The 20,392-nt window shown below is 50.9% G+C and overlaps 1 protein-coding gene across 8 annotated transcripts in view; it reads left to right on the top strand.

The window, feature by feature from the left end:
- The window catches only part of Iqce (IQ motif containing E), a 48,996-nt gene extending 40,121 nt beyond the window's left edge, over window positions 1-8,875 (top strand). For 4 of the 8 annotated variants that reach the window (XM_019210471.2, XM_010642794.3, XM_010642802.3 and 1 more), the window contains 5 exons: window positions 1,136-1,246; window positions 2,135-2,256; window positions 2,641-2,729; window positions 3,586-3,666; window positions 5,245-7,083. In XM_019210471.2, coding sequence (XP_019066016.1) covers window positions 1,136-1,246; window positions 2,135-2,256; window positions 2,641-2,729; window positions 3,586-3,666; window positions 5,245-5,372 — 531 coding nt within the window. In that variant the 3' untranslated portion in view covers window positions 5,373-7,083. The other 4 variants (XM_010642797.3, XM_010642795.3, XM_010642796.3 and 1 more) reach the window with 4 other exon arrangements.
- Window positions 8,876-20,392: the final 11,517 nt, after the last annotated feature.

The raw sequence follows: 20,392 nt of genomic DNA, 5'->3' as shown, positions 1-20,392 counted from the left end.
TTGCTGTATTTCTTACCCTGTGTAGATGACACTTCTTTACCTTGCCACCAACAAACACATTGTCGCACAGTTATTACTGAACATTCTATACCTCAGGGCTCAGTGTGCTTGCCATTCTCCTAGAGTTTTCAGTCAGCAAGTCCTCCCAAAACGTGATGGTTTTAACTTGGGCAACAAGCAGGATCATTCAAAATGGGAGTTTTTAAAGCTAGGGGTGGTGGTGCATACTCTGGGAGAGTGAGGCAGGAGGACCATAAATTCTAGGCCAAACTAAGCAATTTAGTGGGACCCTGTCTCAAAAGGTTAGAACTAGGCTGAGAGCTAGGCATGGTACATATGCCTGTAGTCCTAGCATTTCAGAGGCTAAGGCAAGAGAATTGCCATGAGTTCAAGACCAGCCTGAATTACATAGCAAGATCCTGTCTCCATAAGAAAGAAAGGTAGGTGAGCCAGTTGGGGGTTAGAGAAGAGGCTGGGAATGTAGCTCAGCACAGACACTTTGGATTCAACCCTTACTACCATTAAAAAGAAAATAAAACATGAGGAAGCTTCTGCTCAAATACAGAGTATCACTTAGAGATCTTAGGGAATCTTCTCACACATTTTCTCAAGAAAAACATATAAGATTAAGGTCAAAGGATAAATGATTCCCTTAGATTGCTCTAGAGATCTTGCTGTATCACTCACGATTTTAGAAGATACATATGATGGCCGGGGATTTAGCTCAGTGGTTCCGCCACCTGCCTTGCCAGCACAAGGACCTGAGTTTGATCCCCAGTACCAAAAAAAAGAAAAAAAGATGCATATGATGGAAAGTAGATGAAACACAATAAACTACCCCAATGTAAAACACCTCTGTGTGAAGTGTGGGCTCGTGTACTTGTGTTTGGCCTCTGATCCACTTCCATTGCAAGGATCCACTTGCTGGGCTTCAGGCATCTGCCTTTTTCTGTGGCAAGGCCTAGCACCTTCTCACCATGGGTGGTTCTGTGGTGGGAGAGATAAGGCTCAGAGAGGCTAATGATGATCGCTGTGCAACAGGATGGAAGGGATTTTCCCCCAGACTCCCTCAGTGTCTACCCAGCATCTTCCAGGGAATCTAACAGGTGCCTTCCTCTCCTTCCTTTCCTGCCAGGTGGCCGTCGTGCTCCAGGCAGCTTTCAGGGGACATCTAACGCGAGCCAAGCTGTTAGCAAGCAGAGCACATGGTCTAGAACCACCCAGCCGACCAGGTTGCCCCGACCAGGTACTCCCCCAGGGCTGCACATGGGCCTCATCTGCACTCCTCGTCTGCTTCTCTTGGTTTCAACAACCAGGAAAAGCTTAGGGCCCTCAGTCTTCCAGTTCTGCTGCAGAACTGGCTGGGGTTAGCTTCAGAGCCGGATCACTTGGAGGTCTGGAGAGTCAAACTTCACATCTGTCTCACAGTGAAGACAAGCTGAAAGCTGATAGAGATTGACATTGCCATGAAGGTTCCATCCTCAGTAAACCACGTGCGATGGTTAAAAGTCTCCAGAGTATGCCAGACATGGTGGCTCACACCTATGATCACGGCACTCAAGGAGACTGAGGCAGGAGAATTGCAAGTTTGAGCCCAGCCTGGGCAGTTTGGCACTTTATTGAGATCCCATCTAAAAATAAAAAGGGCTGGAGATGTAGCCCAGTTCAAAGGCCTTGAATTCAATCCCCGTTACTGAAAAAAACAAAACAAAACAAAACAAAAACCTCTCCAGAGTTTAAAACCTAAGACCTACTGGGAATGGTGGCACAAGCCTACAATCCCAGCCTGAGACAGGAAGATTGCCACAAGTTCAAGGCTAGCCTGGGCCACACACTTAATTCAAGGCCAACCTGAGCTACAAAGCAAGATCCTGTCTCAAAAAAATAAGACCCTGCAGGGCCGGGGATTTAGCTCAATGGTTCTGTCACCTGCCTAGCAAGCTCAAGGTCTCAAGTTCAATCCCTGGTACCAAAAGACTAAAAACAAAATTCTGTAGTCAGGAGGCTACTAACCATGCAGCAGTAATGGGGTGCACATGAAAGGCAGCTGCTCCTCCTGGCCATTGATGGTCCTAGGGAGGCACTCTGGGCCACAGGTGTCAAACAGGTCTCTCCACTCGTCCTTACACCACAGGGTTCCCCTACACCGTTTGTCCTGAGCCCTATCACCCAGTCCAAGGGCAGCCCAGAGCAGGAGGAAGCTGTCACCTTCATCCAGTCTGTCCTCCGGGCACACCTGGCCAGGGCCAGGCACAGGTGAGTGTCACACTGGTCCTCCCTCTTGCCACATTCTGCTCTGTCTGCCTGGCAGGAAGTGGCAGCCACCCCTCTCATCTGCAATTTTCTCTGAAGAGAGCCAGGCCAAATTGGAGCCCTGGTCCTGACCACCTGACATGGGACACTCACCTGTGTGGGCTGTGACCATGTCCACTGGGAACCAGAGGCAGGGGACAGGAAGATGGCTAAAGCCACTCATAAAAACATGACCTGACCACAGCATGTGCCCCAAGGAAACAGACAGAGGATATGTCTGAGGCCCTTCAGGGACCCCTGCCTTGGGCCCTGGGCTGATCAGAGGCACACCAGACTTATAGATTCTATGCTCTGCCACTGGATGAGCTGGAGCTTTCTCTTTTCCAGCACCACCAGCAGAACCACTGGCACCAGGTCCAGCAGAGCGACCACTGCCACCGCTGAAACCTCTCCACCCTGCCTCGAAGCTTCTCCTGGTAATTTCATGCACTTGATTCTCACATAAGGGGCATCTAGCCCTTTAATGGTCAAACCAAAAATGCACCTACTTTCCAGGCTGCCTGGGGCATGTAAGAACACAAGGGAGGTTTGTTGCTACCCTCAACCAGGTTGCACCTTACCCAGAAAGACCCTCAGCCCAGCTTCCTCTCTTGGCTTAGTGACCAGGAGTTCCCTGAGCTTGTAGATAGCCCTGACTGTCCACAGTTCCCCATGAAGCACCCATGAGCTTCCCAGTTCCATGTTTTTGTTCTTTTTAACTGCATTCAGAGTTAGCAGATTCCCTCCCTTGGCCCAGTGTTTCTCTGTTTCAGTAAAACATTGATTCTGTGCTTCCACAAAGCCCAAAAGCAATGACTCAAGCCACAGGCCAGGGATGCAGGCCTGGCTGTGAGCTTTGGTCCTTGTCCCACCCACATGGAGCATGACCCTGCAGGCTGCTCTTCTCTGGTATCTCCTCTTGCTCAGAAGTTGCTTTTGGTGCCCAATGAATGTGCTTCAGAGTCCTCTTGCCTCAGTCAAGCAGAAACCCCTCCAGCAGCCACTGCTGGCTGTGATGTCACCACAGAGCTGAGGTGAAGGCAGAGTGTTGGTGGAGGCTGGGGATTAGAGAAACACAATCCATGTTGGCTTGTCCACGTGGCCCCCAGGTGCTGTGTTATCTGACATCCTCTACAGGGACATTTCCTAGGTCTCCAGGGACCCAGGGAAGGACAGGCAAGGGCAGAGAAGAGCACTTCCTGTCTGAGAGAAACGGGTGGGTGGCAGGTGGGTGAGTCTGGGACTGACAAATGCCTTATGCACAGTGGGAGTCCAGTTTGCATGTCCCTTCAGGTAAGGAGGACAGCGAAGCCAGTGATGGGATGGCTGCAGAGGACAAGCCAGGGGAATCAGCTGGCCTGCAGCTCCACTCTGGTAAGTGTGGGGCCAATGGTGGCAGAGGTGACACCTTCCCAAGTGATCACCCTTCATTGTTGATAGAAGAGTTGAACATCAAAGATAAGCCCTAACTCAGAGGCTGGCCAGACTCAGTACCTACACCTCCCTCGGTCTGGCAGTCTCTCTCTAGGTTGGGCAGCAGGGGCCACTTATACCCTCCTACTCGAGCTAAGAATGTCACACCATGTTTGGCCTGGAAAATCACATCCAAAATTGCATCCTATCCACTTTAGCCACTTTTTTCCTAGCTTTGTCAGAGCTAGAAAACTTTGAACTTGGATATCCTCTCTAAAACCTCCATCTGCAAAGCCCAGGGAAAATGCTCAGCCACCCCCAGATTTGGAGGAAGGATGTACAGATACTGAAACCTGAAAAGCTGGCAGCTGTTGTAACTTCCAGCCTACAAGGTTTTAACTTGTTCTCCAAACTGATTTCTCCAGACCTGGTTTGGTAACCTTTGGATTATTTGACCAGAGTTACAGTGTCTATGCTGCCTTTTCCTCTTCTTATTTAATGAGGCTCTGAAGTATCAGATTCATCCACCTGTCTACACCTGGTGTCAGTGGATGTGGGCATCAGCATGTGCCAACTTGAAGGCACGCATCTACATGAAACATATCAGTCAAGCTCTTGTTTCAGTTGATTGTGTTTTTGAAAAGAAAGTAGTAATAAAAATAACCTTGAAGACATTTTTAATTTCCTGAGGTTCCACTTTCATATTAATATTTTTTGAAAGCGGCAACCAAAAAGCTGAGGCAGCTGTATTAGCTGCTATGTGGCTGAATTGTAATTTCCTTCCCTTTCAAGAGCTCAGGTCCGTGTAGGTCTGGCTCTGCCCAGAAGCCATGGGGAAACTGCTGGGCAGGAACTGCCCTTCTTCAGGCCCACCCCACCCCAAGGGACCCACTGGGGTTGCTGTCCCCATTGGACTGGAGATGGCACCTTATTCCCAGTGTACAGTGAAGCATTCGGATGTATATGAAGAAAGTAAGCTAGGTGTGTTCACACAGGCCTGTAATCCCAGCACTGAGAGGATGAAGCAGGAGGATGGCAAGTTTGAGCCCAGCCCAGGCAACTTAACAACTCAGTGCAACCCTGTTAAAAATAAGAAAATAAGAAGGGTTGTGGATGTAGCTTAGTGCAAAAGCCCTAGGTTTAATACATAGTGTGAAAAAAAGAAAGAGGGAGGGAGGGAAGGAAGAAAATAGTGGCCATAGGGAAAGCTCAACACAGTCAATGCCTGGGAACCGCTGTACCATGGCACACAGTCTGGGAGCCCCTCCTCTGGCCAGAGGCTCAGACACACAGGTGGCTGTGGCGTTGCCTGCACTAGTGCCCACCACTGGCCCATGTCCAGATTCCTTTCATTTGATTTCAGGAAATGGCCAAACTATTCCCAGCTGGGAGATCCCAGAGGGCTTTCCGGCAAGGTGTGTGTTGGTTCTGAAGGTTGGCTCTAGGCTCAGTCCTGGGCAAAACGTTGGTTGGCCTTTCCTTTGCTAATGGTGGGTGTCCATGCTGCCAGCCCTGACCAATATCTCTGGTTTATTTCAGCAGAGCCCTATCCCTTGGGGCTGCAGCCCACAGTAGCCCTACCTGTGGATGATGTCTACTCCGATGACTCTGATGACATTGTCATTATGCCAGCTCTGCCCACAAAGAAGAGTCCCTCCCCATTCTAGACCCCTAATCGCTATCTCCAAGTGATGCTCACCAGGGGAAAGAATAGAGCCGCTCTAGAGGACGTGATAACCAAACTGGAACCCTCATGTCTTACTGGGGAAGACCCATCCCTCCTGAACACCTTGGCTTGGCTTTGCTTGTCCATCTGAGAAGTCCTGGTGGCCTTTCACCCTCTGGGGGAGGCCACTCTCTTGCATCACTCTGTCCTGTCGTCTCCAGTCCATGTGGCTTTTAGGGACAACAAACACATCTGCCATGACCCAGGGGCAGCTGGAGAGCTCTAGAGACGTGATCTTCCAGCAATGTATTGTTGACCTTGACCTGTGAGGAGACCCTGTTCAGGAGCCAGCGGGGCACTGAGTCCTCACCCTGTGACACCATGGCCACCAGGGCTGAGCTCACCCAGTGGCCTAACAGAAGCACTGTCCCCACAGCCACCCTTCCCAGGGAGGGGTTCGGTGGGATTGGTCGCTGGAGGATCCAACACTGCCAAGCCCGGGCAGTGACCAAAGAGCAATGGCACATGATCCCCTGGCCCAGTGCAGGTGCCATAACCTCCAGGGTCAACCTGGGTAGGGCTGGGAGTTGGGTGAGAGGAGGCAGGCTGGAGTCTCAAGGTGGGTCTGCATTCCACTGTGGGGCAAGGAGCAGCACTGCAACCCTCAGTGTGCTAAGGCCGCTGTGGGCATGCTGGCCCCTTCAGCAGCAGCATCCCAGGCAACTGTGCAGCACCTTTGAAGACCCACAGCTTCAGTCTGTCCCTTGTCCTGCCATGAGGTGAACCCCAGATGGGCCAAGATGAAGGGCTCCGGCTTGAGCAGAGTTTCAGCATGTCCAGGTGCAGGAACAACCTAAGCATCCTTGGTAGAATCCTGTGGGAGTGCAGCCTCAGCCCAGCACTTGAGGTACAGGACTTCTCCCCAACATCAGCCGTCGTCCAAGGAGAGAGCCCCTTCAGGACCATTCAACCCCTCCAGAGCCTCCTCCCCCAGCACCCCTAAGCCTCTTCACAGCAGCCTTCCTATGTGCAGCATGGGGCAGCCTGAGCTGGCACAAGGGTTGCTGCCCAGCCCCTCTCCACCCAGCCCCATGGTGGGCAGAATAACTGCAGACCCCTGGCAGGTTTGATTTCCATACTGGGTCTGTGGCTGCCCCCATTAATTTTCTCCTCCCTACTAAACTGACTGGGTTGTGTGTATCTGAGGGGCCCTCTGTACCAGCCTTCCTTTCACTCCTTGCGTCTGCTCGCTGGTGATTCACACCATCTGTCAGGGCCGCCCACTAAAGCACAAGAGGATGGTACAGGTGACCCCTGTCTCTGTACACTGGCCAGGGTAGTCCTTGGATCTGTGACTCGCCACTAGCAGAAGGCATTTCTGTGTTACAGTTCATCAGAACTGCAGCCCGAGTTCTAGGTTGAGGGAAGATGGGGTGGGGACATTCCTGCCTCAGGCCAGCCAAGCACGTCAGCCTCAGGAGAGGCTACAGAGCACAAAGCAGGACTTCAGCTTGGGCAGTGTCTGTACATCAAGGCTATTCTCTGCACATGGTGACCTACCAGTATGTAGAGCTGAAGACAAGATCCATATTGATCCCTGGACTTGAGTTTTCCAAGAAAATACCCAAGAATTGTAAATATGTACATTTTTTCCTGCCTGCCTCTTTTGATGGGACATTGCTCATCTATTAAAAGAAACATTCTGTCTTGAAGCTACCTCAGTAGATGACAATACCTCAAACCTGTGTCTTTAGCTGATGTCCAGTGTCCAGAGGGCTGGTCACTCAGCACCTTTTGCCAGAACAGCATACCACAAAGCAACAGGTGCCCAGGGCTTGGGTGATCAGGGGTCTATGTATGGGTACAGGAGATGGGGGATGCTTCTGCAGGAAGGAAGGGGACTTGGATGGGCTTAATCTTTCTTCCTGTACTGGTGCTGCTCAGTAAGATAGGCCTGGCCCACTGGGGCCTTGGGTGGGGTGGGGTTGGGCCTGCTGGGGGCTGTGGGCAGGGCCTGGAAGGTAGCAAGTAGACATCCGTAGGGAGACTAGAAGGGACCTCAGCCTCACAGGTAAAGTGCTAAAGCAGACCCAGGTGTGTGTAGCACTGGTGGGGGTGTCGCATGTCATGTCACTCACTCTGCCCTGATTTCACTGCAACACCTCCACATCACCTTGAATTTGAAGTACAGTAGGAAAACTTTACCCTCTGGAATAGAATGGTAAGTAGTCTAACTGTTGTTTTCATGGGATGGGGTTTAAACCCAGGGCCTTCACACTGAACTACATCTAGCCTCTTTTGTGGGGGGGGGGTGTACCAGGGTTCTAGTCCCCCCCCCCTTTTAATGTGATACAGGGTCTCACTGAGTTGCTAAGTTGTCTAGGCTGGGCTTGAATTTGCCATCCTGCCTCAGCCATCCAGAGTGCTGGAATTACAGGTGTGTGCCACCATGCTCGCCTCATCCCAGGCCCTTTAAATAGCACTAACAAAGATGTGAAAATCTGCCAGCCCTGGCTTCACTGCATGGCAGCACCCACACCTGTGGCCCTTGCACTGCCAGCATGGACTAGGAGAGCTGGTGAACCCTGGCCAATGAGTATTCCATGAAAGCCCTGTCCCAAGTCCTCCATGCATCCCCCAAGATACTCAAGAGGCTGGCTGCTCAGGACCCAGCTCCTGCAGGTCCAGCATGCTGTTCCCCTCCCTCAGAACAGGGAGGGAGCAGACACCACAGCCTCAGGAGCAGGATCTCTTCTGAGGCTAGGTGATCACAAAGATGGAACTAGGCAGGGCTGTGGCCCTCTGCAGCCCTTGGGATGTGTCAGCCCACCAGATGCAGCTGAGAAGGAAATGCAGGGAGGGGGCTGGGATAGCCAGGCAGCCCTGAAACTGGCAAAAAAGGAGAAGTGAAGTGCGTGTGCATGCGTGGGCCATAGGAGGGTGGTTTCTATGGGAGCTCTGCAGCAAGTTCCTATGTAGATGGTGAATCCAGAGCAATGTGTTGGAGAGGGCTTAAGTGGTCTCCCACAGGGAAGAGGGACCAGAGGAAGCCACTAATGCTACCATCCCCCCAGGCTCTGGGTGGGTGACCTGACACTGAGATTAGTGACAGTGCCAGCTAGGGCTAAGTTTCCAGGCCCTGGTGCCTGGTGCTTGGACAAAGTAGCTTGATATATTAGGGGTTTTTTTCTGGGCTGGTTTGGCTATGTTAGGAGGGACATTGGTTGAATGACCCTGCCCACTTGTGCTGGTTGGGTACTGTCTGATGAATGTCTATTTTTTTCTCCTGACAAGGAAAATGAGGACTGTGCTCACATCCCTTGGATGAACCAAAATCTTCCTTGCAAAAAGACCAGTGGCATTATTAAAGACAGCCCAGCCAGCCCAGATCTACTGAGATCAGTACAGCAGAGCTTTGCTTCACTTTAAAGCTATAAATACCTTCTGTGGAAAGCACTATAACCTTTAAGATCTAAATAAAAATTCCATTACAACCTGTCTAAAGTAATTGCAAATTCCTCCTCAGATATTGAAAGATGTGTTCGCTCTCATGTGGCTCAGAAAATCACAGAGGACCAGAGACTTGGCTCAAACCCTGCCATGGGCCTAAGTTGGCTTTGTCTCCAGACTCCCACCTCCCCAGGTTCCCAGGGACTACTAGCAGTCCCAGCACTGTGCCCACTACCAGTAAAGTACATACCAGGGCTGGGGAATAGCCTTAAAAGCAAGAGAAGTTACATCTGGATGCTGAAATGTGAAACTCTAAAGATGGCTCGGGAGGCCAGGTATGATGGTACATACCTATAATCCAAGCACTCTGGCAGGCTGAGTTACAAGGATCACAAGTTCAAGCCTAGCCTGGGCAATTTAGTGACTTAGTGAGAACCTGTCTCAAAAATTTAAACAAGAGGGCCGGGGATTTAGCTCAGTGGTTCTGCCGTCTGCCTGGCAAGCGCAAAGACCTGAGTTTGATCCCCAGTACCAAAAAAAAAAAAAAATAGTTTTAATGGTTACAGATGTAGCTCAGTGTGAAGGCCCTGGGTTCAAGCCCTAATACTGCAAGCAGGGTGTGAAAGTGTGGGTTGGCCTTTGGTATTTTATTTATCTAGGCCTTTGGTATTTTATATTTGCATCTTGTACCTAATTCACACAGGCATCTTCTGAAGGAACAGGACTCTCATTCCTGTGCCACTTGTTCCTGGCCTTTGTAAAGGCCCAGTTGTCTTGCAGGTATTTGGGTTGTTCACCAGTCCTTCATTTCCAGGACTGTCAGGTTCGCTCTTGCTGTGGCTGTCGCTTCCCTGACAGAGGCCCCTTTCTCATCATGCCTCAGCCTTACCATGGCGTGGGGACTGAGCTACCATTTGCCACATGTGGCTGCAGAGGCATTGTAAATACCTCACTCCTCTGAATTTCTGTTCCTTAGGAGCAAAGACTTGAGCATCAAGAAACAAATTCGTGTGCCTATGAGGAAGTTTCTCCAACTGCTGTTTAACTTTTGTTTCAGGACCAGGAAAGGAATGATTTACTTAGGAACCAAACACAAGTATGATGAGAGAGAAGGAAAAAAAACAGGACCTGGTATCTGGGTTATATGCACAGACCAGGTGCCCAGTGGCTTCCCTTACACACAGCTGCCCTCCCTAAGTCTTCAAGTCCCACTGACTTGCTTGCCTGAAGCCCATTGGTGACTTGTATGTTGGCTATGTTACCCTGATCACCCATGAAGCCCATGGCAAATGGATCATGTGAACACTTCTCACAGAGGGGCTGTCAGAGCCTGGAGGGGCCTGTGAGAACCAAGCATTCAAGCTTCACCCCAGCCACAGGCCCACAGCCAGCACAGCTCAGCTCCAGGCTGTGATCCCCCAGGGGGCTCAGGCTAGGAACAGAGCAAAGGTGGCCTCCAGAGACTTCTCAGCTAGAGCTGACAGAAGAAAGGAGAGGTAAGGTCCACCCTCAGCCTTGGGGCTGGGAATCTAAGGGAAAGGCAAAGATCTGACTGTGCACACCCATTCCCACACCAGCCTTGCCCATCCTCCCACTAGTGATCTTGGGAATTCTCCAGCTTAATCTGGAAGTAGCATGCCTTTCTTTTCTTTTCTTTCTTTTTTTATTTTTCAGTCCTAGGGATTGAGACTAGGCCCTTCACACTGAGCCACATCCCCAGCTTTTTTTATTTAGACACAAGTCGATAATTCATAAAGTTGTCCAGACTGGGCTTGAACTTACAGTCCTTCTGCCTCAGCCTCCCATAGTGCTGAGTTTACAGGCTTGCACCACCACACCTGGCTGAGCATGCCTTAAACACTGAAATACCCCCAAGTTCCTACTAAGACACTTTTTAAAAAGACATTCTTCCAAATCCAGGGGACATTGAAAAAAAATGTGACCCTCACTCCCGTGGTTCCTTTGGGCACTGCTGTTGGATTTGGAACCTCAGCAATGAGGATAGGGACAGGTTGACCTGTCTGCATGGGTTCCAACTAATGGCCTTTGGCAAGCACCCCCAGCCCTGGGGGCGGCCCTATTAGTGGGTGCCTGTGGAGCAGCCTAGTTGAGGTTTCCATGGTGCCTCATCCTTTTCTGAATGAGGAAACCCGGTGCCCCTGAGCTACTTGCTAATTAAGGCCTGAGCAGCAGCCCTGATTCAAAGGAAGGGTCCCCCACGAGCCAAGGCTCTGAGGCCTCATTCAGGGGGCCCAGCCTGGGGGCTTTCTTCCTCCCAGGCCTTCCCTTCCCAGGCCCAGCTTCCAAGGGATGAAAGCTGAGAGCTTGTGTGGGCGGGGAGAGGGCACAGCTCACAGAAACTGCACAAAGGCTGTTCCCCACTCCACTCTGGCAGCCTCCTGCCCTCAACTCCCAGCCGCCCTCCTCCCTGCACAGCTTCTGCTGCCCCCGGTTCTCTGCTGCCCTTTCCTCCTGATCATTTGCCTCTCTGCTTTGTGGATTTTCCTCCTCCCGCTGGCACTCAGCCCCTTCCTTGATCTATTAATGGGGTGTTTCCAGGTTCCATCCCCAACACCCTAAGCTGCCTGTCCCTCTAAATAGCTGTTGGATATTGGTACATACATTTTGGATACCTTGTCCCAGCTCTGACTTGCATTTGGCATCACAAGCCACACAGTGGTCCCCACCAGAGACCTGGGGATCACTCCTGTTTCTCCCCGGCCTTCCCACAGCTGCCAAGTCTCACAGGATGTCTCCTCAGCAGCCTTCAACTCTGCTGCCACATCCACAGCAAGGTGGGAGACCTGACTAGCCAGCCCGGATCAGTTCTGACCCCAAGCATGGCCACCTCCTGACTGCTGCTGCCTGCCTCATCCTCCCTCCTCCTAAGGCCAACAGCTCCCTCCTTGTCCTGCCTCTGTGGGTCCTCCCACTCTGACTGCTCATTCACATACTCAACAGGCTCCTTCCCACTGGCCCTTTCTTTTTTAGAAAAAAAAAAAAAAGAGATATTAGAGATATTTAATATGTTACTTTTTAAAAAGAAAATTGTACAGCCAGGAGCAATAGCACATGCCTATAATCCCAGCATTTCTGGGGGCTGAGACAGGAGGACTGCATGTTTTTAAGCCCAGCCTGAGGAACTTGGTGAGACTCTGCCTCAAAATAAACAATAAAAAGGGCTGGGGATGTAGCTCAGTTTGAAAAACCTCAGTTCAATTCTCAATATTACCAAAAAAACAAAACCTGAAGACCTTTGGGCCCTCCTGGGGACCCCTTGTCTGGCTATACCCGGTACCAGGCTGGTTGAGGGAAAGGCTCTGGCCTTAGATCAGATGAAGACAGGGATTTTTCTACCTGGGCTCAGAACAGGAAGTGTCTTCCTCAAGATTCCCAGGGGATCAGGTCAAGGTCTCTGGGAGCAGGCCAGTAAGGGCCGCCCCTCTAGTCCTGAGCAGCTCCACACCCCTCCTGCCTGTCTCCAGGAAGGAATCTAGTCATGTTGTCCCCACTGGTGCCTCCCTGACTTCCCAAGGCCTCAGGACCAAGTCCAAACACCCCTAGGAACAGCAAGGCCCAGGCATCTCCTCAGGGTGCTCCTTCCTCTCAGGCAGGCCAGGCGGGCAGCATCAGGTGAGGAGTTGGCCATGACACTTATGGGCTGGGTGACCTGGATTCTCCTGTCTATGGACCCAGGGACTCAACGTCCCAGTGCTCCACAGCTCCAGAAGGCTCCCATCACTGGGGCTTCTGAGGCCCCCATCACACCCTTTCTACTCCTCCAGGGTACCTGGCCAGTCATAGCTGTCACAGCAGAGGGAGAGTGGAATCTACTCCCCTCTGTGCTGCTTACCCACACCAGACCTTCTCTCCTTCCACCCCTCTTGGGCCCCTCAGCCCAGCTGTCCCCTCCCTGGGAGGCCCTGGGATGCCTGAGCTCTCCCCTGTTGGGGACTGGACTGAGTGCTTGGGGACAGGTGGTCAGCATTCACACAGTCCCTTGTTATCCCAGGAGCCATTGTCCTCTCCTGAACTCTGGCTTCCCCCTTCTAAATGTAATCCCACTGTCACCCCAACTAGCAGCCCCTCCTGTTCCCACAGCTCTCAGAGCCCCATCCAAATGCCCCAGCAGAGCATGCAAAGTCCCCTTTCCCACCTCATGAGCCTGGTGCCCCACTGTGTCACAACCTCAAGGCCCTTTCACATTATCCCTCAGCTGTAGGAGCGGCCCCCAGAGGCCACCACACCCTTTAAACTCAGGATTCAGACAGCACACTTAAGAGCTCCCCTCCACCAGAGTAAATAAAAAAACCAGCAGCCCATGGGAAGCACAGGCAATATAAAAACATGATAAACACGGCAAGGATGTAAGGCACACTGCTGAAGAATTACAAATAACTCAGTCAGGAAACATTGAAAGGATAGAAGGTATCTTGGCACAAGTATAGCTTTGTGCTAAAGAACTTAGTCAAAAACATAATAACGCAGAATTCAGAGATTTAAAAACAGTTTGAGCTCAACAGTCCAACAATTCCTTCTAATTCCTTTTTCTTCTATTAAATTCAAATAAAATGAAGGCTGGGGATTTAGCTCAGTGGTTCCACTGCCTTCCTCGCAAGCACAAGGACCTGAGTTCAATCCCTGGTACCAAAAAAAAAGAAAGAAAAAAGAAATGTAAATTTTTAGTATATGTGTTAATGAAGCAAACCCTGAAATGTAATATTTTTATAATAGTACGTATCTGTCTCTACACTGCAGTACAATTGTTTCGGTGGAGTATTGATTTGCCTATCCTCGTCCCCTGCATCCATCTACCCACTCATTCACCCATCCATCCATCTGCCCAGTCACCCTTCCATCCATCATCTGTCCACTAATCCGGGCAGCCGTCCGTCCGTCCATGTACACGTCTACCCTTCTTCTATTCATATGCCAATGCAGAGAGGTGTCAGCCATGCTGCTCATCAATATCAACAGTAGTTATTTCCAGGTTGGCAATGGGGACACATGCCTGTCACCCCAGCATTCAGGAAGTTAAATCAGGTGGATCGAAATTTAGGGCTAGCATAGACTAGCCTGAGTTCAAGGCTAGCCTGGATTACTTAGTAAAACCTTGTCCCAAAAAATAGACAAGAATAACAACAAAACAATAGTTATTTCTAAGCAAAGGGGTTGTGGACAATAAGCGCTACTCTACTTTTTTTTCTCCCCAGTACTAGGGACTGAACCCACAGCCTGCACTGAGATACTGCCCAGGCAGAACTTGAATTTGTGATCCTCCTGCCTCAGTCTCCAGAAGTGCTAGGATTACAAGTATATACCACTGCACCCAGCTCTACAGTTTTTTTATAATATATTAAATATATTGTGGTGCCTTGTGATGATTGTCCTCTGCCATTGGGCTGGGCAGTGTGACTGGCTCCAGGCAAAGGACCAACAGCACAAACTACCAACCTTGATAAGGCTACCTTACCCTGTTCCAGCCCAGCTGCCCACCCTCTACAGGTGTTCGAGGGGACTCAGAGCACATAGCAGATGAGTTGCCCAGCTGAGCCCCAACAACTTTGTTTAAAACCATTATGTTTTAAGCTGGGCATGGCACCACATGCCTGTAATCCTAGCACTTGGAAGGCTGAGGCAGGAGGGTCACTGCAAGTTCAGTTCAGGCCAGCCTGGGGTACATAGTGACTTCAAGGCCAGCGTGAACTGCATAGCAAGACCATGTCTCAAAAGACCAAAACAAAAAATCCACTGTGTTGGGGTAGTTAATTTGCGGCAATGGATAATGAATATATCAACCATTTAAAAATACATCACTTAGGGCCGGGGATTTAGCTCAGTGGTGCTGCCATCGGCCTCACAAGTGCAAGGTCCTGAGTTTGATTCCCCGGTACCAAAAATAATGATAATAATAATCTCTTAGGCTACACACAGTGGCACACACTATAATAGCAGCTACTAAGAAAGCTGAGGCAGACTGAAAGTTCAAGGTGAGCCTGAGCAACTTAATGAAATCTTGTCTCAAAAGAAATAAAAGGTGGGGAGACAGGGGTATAGCTCAGTGGGAAAGCACTTGTCTAGCATGTGTGGGGCCCCAGGTTTGGTCCCCAGTACTGCAAAAAAAAAAAAAAAAAAAAAAAAGCAGGGGTTTCTTTCTTACCAGTGTATCTAATTCCTGAGTCTGTTTCCTCCTCTGGAAAATGAAATCCTTTGACTTGTGGGAGGACTAAGTGGGACTCCAGCTGGGATGAGAGACCACTGTGGGCTGGCCTCCTTCAGCCAGCAAATCCCCACAGTACAGTCAGCGCAGGGAAAGGGGGCAGAGTGCAGTCGGGTGGGGCAGTGGGGAAGTCTGGCAGGAATCCCAAGGTACACTCCTGTTTTTTTTTTGTTTTTTGTTTTTTTGGTACCAGGATTGAACTCAGATCCTCGTGCTTTGGAGGCAGGCACCAGAACCACTAAGCTAAATCCCTGGTCCCTGGTGCACTTCTGTTGACCTCGGGATATGTCACCCTGCCAGCATCAACATATGACAATAAGGTATGGCCAATGGGAGGTGTTCCCCATGTGTCAGTTTCCTGGATTTTGGGAGGCTCCATCCCATAGGATGGCAGATCCAAGGATGATCTATGGTTGACTGATGCACATGACCCAAAACCTCCTCCCCACATACCATACCGATTTTTGGACTTGGCCAGCATCTCCAAACAGACACTCCAATCAGGTACAACATGGATGACTCTGAGGCTGAGGGCACAAGCAAGACCTCCCTTTGGGCCATGCCAACCTCTCTGCCATACAAGGTGCCTGCTAAAGTAACACCGTCCCACCTCACTCACCTTGGACCCTGGGAAGCTGCCTGGCCTGCAGCCCCGTTTTCCTTTCTATAAATTGGGTCAGGAATTTCTCTGTCCCTTCTGCAGCACTATCCCATGGAGTCTGGTGTGTGGAAGCCAAGGCTTGTGCTCATTCAAGCACAATCTTTCAAGTTCCCCACAGGTGACACAGCTCCCGAAGGTGCTGCAGAGGGTGGCGAAGCCTAATGTATAACCCGGGTCCTGACTCCCAGCACTGACGGGGCAGCAGGCTGAGTGGCAGTGGGGCAGGGCTGTGGTGACTTGCACACCAACAGGGCACTGCTCTCACTCTTTCTGACAGAGGCCCAGGGTCTTTGCTGGCCACTGCTGTTCATACCAACCCTCGGCAGCCTCCCTTGGGCTACTGCCTTGGATTGGCACTGGACTCAAGGGAAGCTCTGGGTGTGACGCTCAGAGGGAGCCCTGAGGCCAGGGACAGTGTTCTTGGCTCAAAGGCCCTAAAGATTTCCTGGTTTCCACTGGCTTTCTGGAGAGCTAAGGCTGTTGGCCAGGTGACTCCAGGGGAACGAGCGATGCTCGCATCATCTCTGGCTGGTGCTGTGTTTGGCTGACTTCATAGCCTCTCAGGGATCCTGCTGACAGACATATCTCCCAGCCTGGAGAGCCACAGAGCTGAATCCCTCATGGCTAGATCAGACGCAATGCTCCTGTGGCCTTTCTGTGGCTCAGGAACAGCAAGCCAGTGTCAGTGGAGAGCTGGGCACTGGATTGTGTGGCCTGAGTATCATCCAGCCACCTCTCAGCTCGTGCCAGGGGAAGCTGGGCCTCCAGCTCTCTCCTCTCCTTGCCAATTCTCGTGAGCAGTTTCCACAGAAAATGTGAACCTTGTTGGATGGGGTCCAAGCACAGGGAGTTCCATTGTTCTGGCTTCAGCCCCAGCATCTGGGGGCCTGGCCCAGTCTGGGCATGCACAGCTGGCCTGGTCTTTCTCCCAGTGGCTACAGGTCTCAGGACAGCTATTCAGGAGCCTCAGCCCAGCCACTTCCTGGCTGGGGGGACAGCTCCTGGAACTCCTCGCCTGGACCACCCCTTCCTCTGCTCCAGATGCTTCTGCCAAATGCTTCCAATGACTCAGGGCCTGTTGATTTTCTCGTTCCTGTGTTCCCCTCACTAGCCCTTACTTCACTCAAAGAAGGAAGGAGGGAGAGGAAAAAGGAAAGGCTGCATAATGAGACCTGATTCCTTGACTGGGTGATTCTCAGGGCCTCCCAAACAATGGCAGAACCTGGGAATATTAGTCAGATTCCTATCACTAGGACAAGGTACCCAATACCCACAATTTAACAGAAGACAGGTTAATTTGGTTTATAGTTTCAGTGGGTTCAGTCCATGGTTGGCTGGCTCCAAGGCAGAAGGGGCATGGTGGATGGGAATAGAGGAAGAAAGCTGCTCACCATGGAGTCCTTGAAGCAGAGAGAAAAGAGAAGAGCCAAAGACAAGAACAGTCTTCCAGATCATGACCCAGTGACCCACCTGCAGCCAAGCCATACCTCCTAAGGCACATTCAGCTATGAACGCATCAATGAACAAATGCACTGATGGGTACAGCACCCATGTGATCCATCCACCTTTCCAAAGCCCCACCTCTGAACACAAGAGTTGTGAGGAACATTCTAGCTCCAAACATAACACTGGACCTCTTCTGAAGAATGGGATAGTCTAGACCCCAGCCACAGCTGTGCCAGGACATCTGGGCAGAACAACCCCTGCTCTGGGTGGTGAATGCTGGCTAGGGTGGGTTGAGGTGGGGGTGGCCTGCCTTTCTGCCCTCTTCCCCAGGGGCACATTCTCCTTTGGCCCTTGCCCTACTAGAGCTGTGGGTGTCAGTTCCAGGAGCTTTTCTGTTCAGCTCTAGCTCCTGGGAAGCACAGGCTATGGGGCTGCCATTGCAGACCATATGTTAGAGGTCCTTTTCTCTCCACCTTGGACACCCTTTGTTGTTCTTAGGAATGGCTTAGGAAAAGGCTTCTTAGGAAAAGGCTTAACCAACTGAACACACTGAATATTAATCAATAACCCCTCATTGCAAAGCTCATTGCCCCATGTATTCCTCTCTTGACACTGCCAAGACAGAGTACCACAAATGCATAGCTTTTAACAGTAGAAATGTATTTCACAGTTCTGGAAGCCATAAGTCCAAGATCAAGGAACAGAGACCATTTCACACTTCTTCCCAGCTTGTGGCTCTAACCATCCTTATCCTGGAGGCGCAAAACTCCAATCTCTGGTCCCATTATCAAGAAGCCTCTTCTGAGACTCTGTATCTAAAAGTTTCTGTGTCCAAATTCCTTTTTCTTATAAGGATGCTGCTTTTTTAAAATTTATTTTTATTTTTTATTTTTTAGTACCAGGGATTGAACTCAGGTCCTTGTGCTTGCAAGGCAGGCCACTGAACCACTGAGCTAAATCTCCGGCCCAGGATGCTGCTTTTTAAAAACATTGTTAATTTTATTTTGAGGCAGAGTCTAAGTCGCTGAGCTCAAACATGCAATCCTCTTGCCTCAGTCTCCCAGAGTGCTGGGATTATACCCAATTTGGGATTGGTACCCCCCTAATTCCGTGTGACTTCATCTTAACTTGGCTACATCTATCTCCAAAGTCATAGGTACCAGGGATTGATTAGGACTTGAAAATCTCTTTTTGGAGGACAGACATCAATCCCACTATACCTAAGTTATCATTTCACATGATGGTTAAGCTTTCTGGCCTCATCAAAAGAAAATTCCCATCTTTTTGAGGCTTCTGGAAACACAGTGAGGAACTCCCAGATCCAAGGCCTCCATGTGTGGGTTGTAGCGGAGCAGGGCTGTTGCTAGGGCACTGGAGTTGGTGGAAAGCAAAGATACAGGGGCTTTCTTTGTGGCCATGAGAACTGCTGTTACTAAGGACCAGAAACTGCCCTGTCCCCAAGGACAGTATGTTGCTGCTGCTCATCCCTGGAGCTGCAGAACCCCAAGGTCAGAGTCAGTAGGGAGCGGCAGGGGACTGGGGTCCCCATCATGCAAGTGAGAGGACAGACTAGGTGCCTAAGCCATGTTGGGCTGGGGGTACCAGTCCTGGATAGTCTACCTGTTCACAGCCTGCAGTCACCTGGTACCAGGGAAGAGAATTCACTCTGCCAGGTTCCAACCTAATCCTGGAAGTGGCCTCGATTGTGGTGGAAAAGGGGTTTCATTCTGTCCTTCAGTCCCAGCAGCCATGGCTACATTGGAAAAGAGGAGTCTGAGCCAGAATCCCCTGCTTTCCTGACCTGGCAGCCTTTAGGGATTGAGAATGGTAGTCTTTCCCAATTGGGTGGTGTCTCCAAGTTATTTAGAGGGCAGAAATCATAGCCTTGCTTGGAGAGGTCTCATGCCCCAGGGCCTTATCACAGGAAAACAGGTGTGTCAAGGCAGTCAGAGGAGTGGAGGGATAGGCCTCCTGGGCAGCCACTCCCCAGCCTGCCGTGAGGCCGGTGTGCTGATGGAGCTGGCAGCCAGGTTGGAAAGTTGTTTCTCAGAACACAGCAGGCCCAGAAGCACGGCCCCAGGACAAAGCCAGGACTCACCTTGTGCTTCTGGGGAGAGGAAGATGGAGGCAGGTAGGGCTGGCACTTGCTGTTGGTCTACCCTCTGTATCAGGCTGCTGTGGATTGAACCTAGGACCTTTTTATTGAGCTACATCCGCAACCCTTCTTATCTGTTTGTTTTGTTTAGTTTTTTGGTACCAAGGATTGAACTCAGGACCTTGTGCTGGCCAAACAGGTGGCAGAACCACTGAGCTAAATCCCTGGTCTCCCTTCTTACCTGTTTTGAGACAGGGTCTTGGTGAATCGGTAAGTTGCCCAGGCTGGCCTCAAACATGCCCTCTTCCTGTTTCAGCTTCCTAGTGTGCAGGGTTTAAAGATGTGCAAGCACCATACCCAAGTCTCATCTCTCTCCACTTGAGGACTGCCCCATAGGAAGCACGGTCCTGTCACTGTCAGCACCACTTTTGTCTCAGGTCTTAACAAAAGATGTAACCTACCCGCTTGTGGCCTTACACACATGCTTTTGTGGCTTATGTACCGAGCCTTACTTGGAGCACTCTACACTCACTGTATCCCTACTATTCCCTCTCACGCATGAGGATACTGATGCACACAGACGTTAAGTAACTTGCCCAAGATCACACAGCCATAGGTGACTGAACCAGCCTCTGAATTCAGGTCATGCCCATCCTTCATACAGGCCACTTGGTTCCCCCAAGGGTCACCACGGACTGTGATGACAGCTGCTGGGAGGAGGCCGGCCTAAAGCACACAGGCTACCCCCGCGCAGTGCAATGGTCCAACGAACACGTGAACACGTAGGATGAAGTGCAGCCACGCACGAAGCCAGAGTTCGGCCTCCGGGTTTATACGGAGCCCCAACACTAGTGTAGGAGTAGAGGGTCTCGGGCCTTCCGGGCTATGATACCCTTCTCCGGAGGGCAAGGGAGTGGGCGGGGCCGCTGCTGGCGAGCCAATAAAGAGTTGGGGGCAGTATCTGCGTCTGGAGGGTGTAGCCACCGGTACAGTGGTAGGGTGGGCGGGGCTAGCGGGACAGAGGACCAACGGAGATGCAGGAAAGGGTGAGAGGTCTCGTTGAAGGGCGGAAACGATGAGAGACCAGCCAATGGCAATTAGAATACACGATTGGAGGGCGGGGTGAGTGTGGGGCGTGGTCTGAAGATG

This window comes from Fukomys damarensis, unplaced genomic scaffold (assembly GCF_012274545.1).
Source record: "Fukomys damarensis isolate Sample0158 unplaced genomic scaffold, DMR_v1.0_HiC HiC_scaffold_17, whole genome shotgun sequence".
Lineage (NCBI taxonomy): Eukaryota > Metazoa > Chordata > Mammalia > Rodentia > Bathyergidae > Fukomys > Fukomys damarensis.
This window is presented reverse-complemented; position numbering and strand designations above follow the sequence as displayed.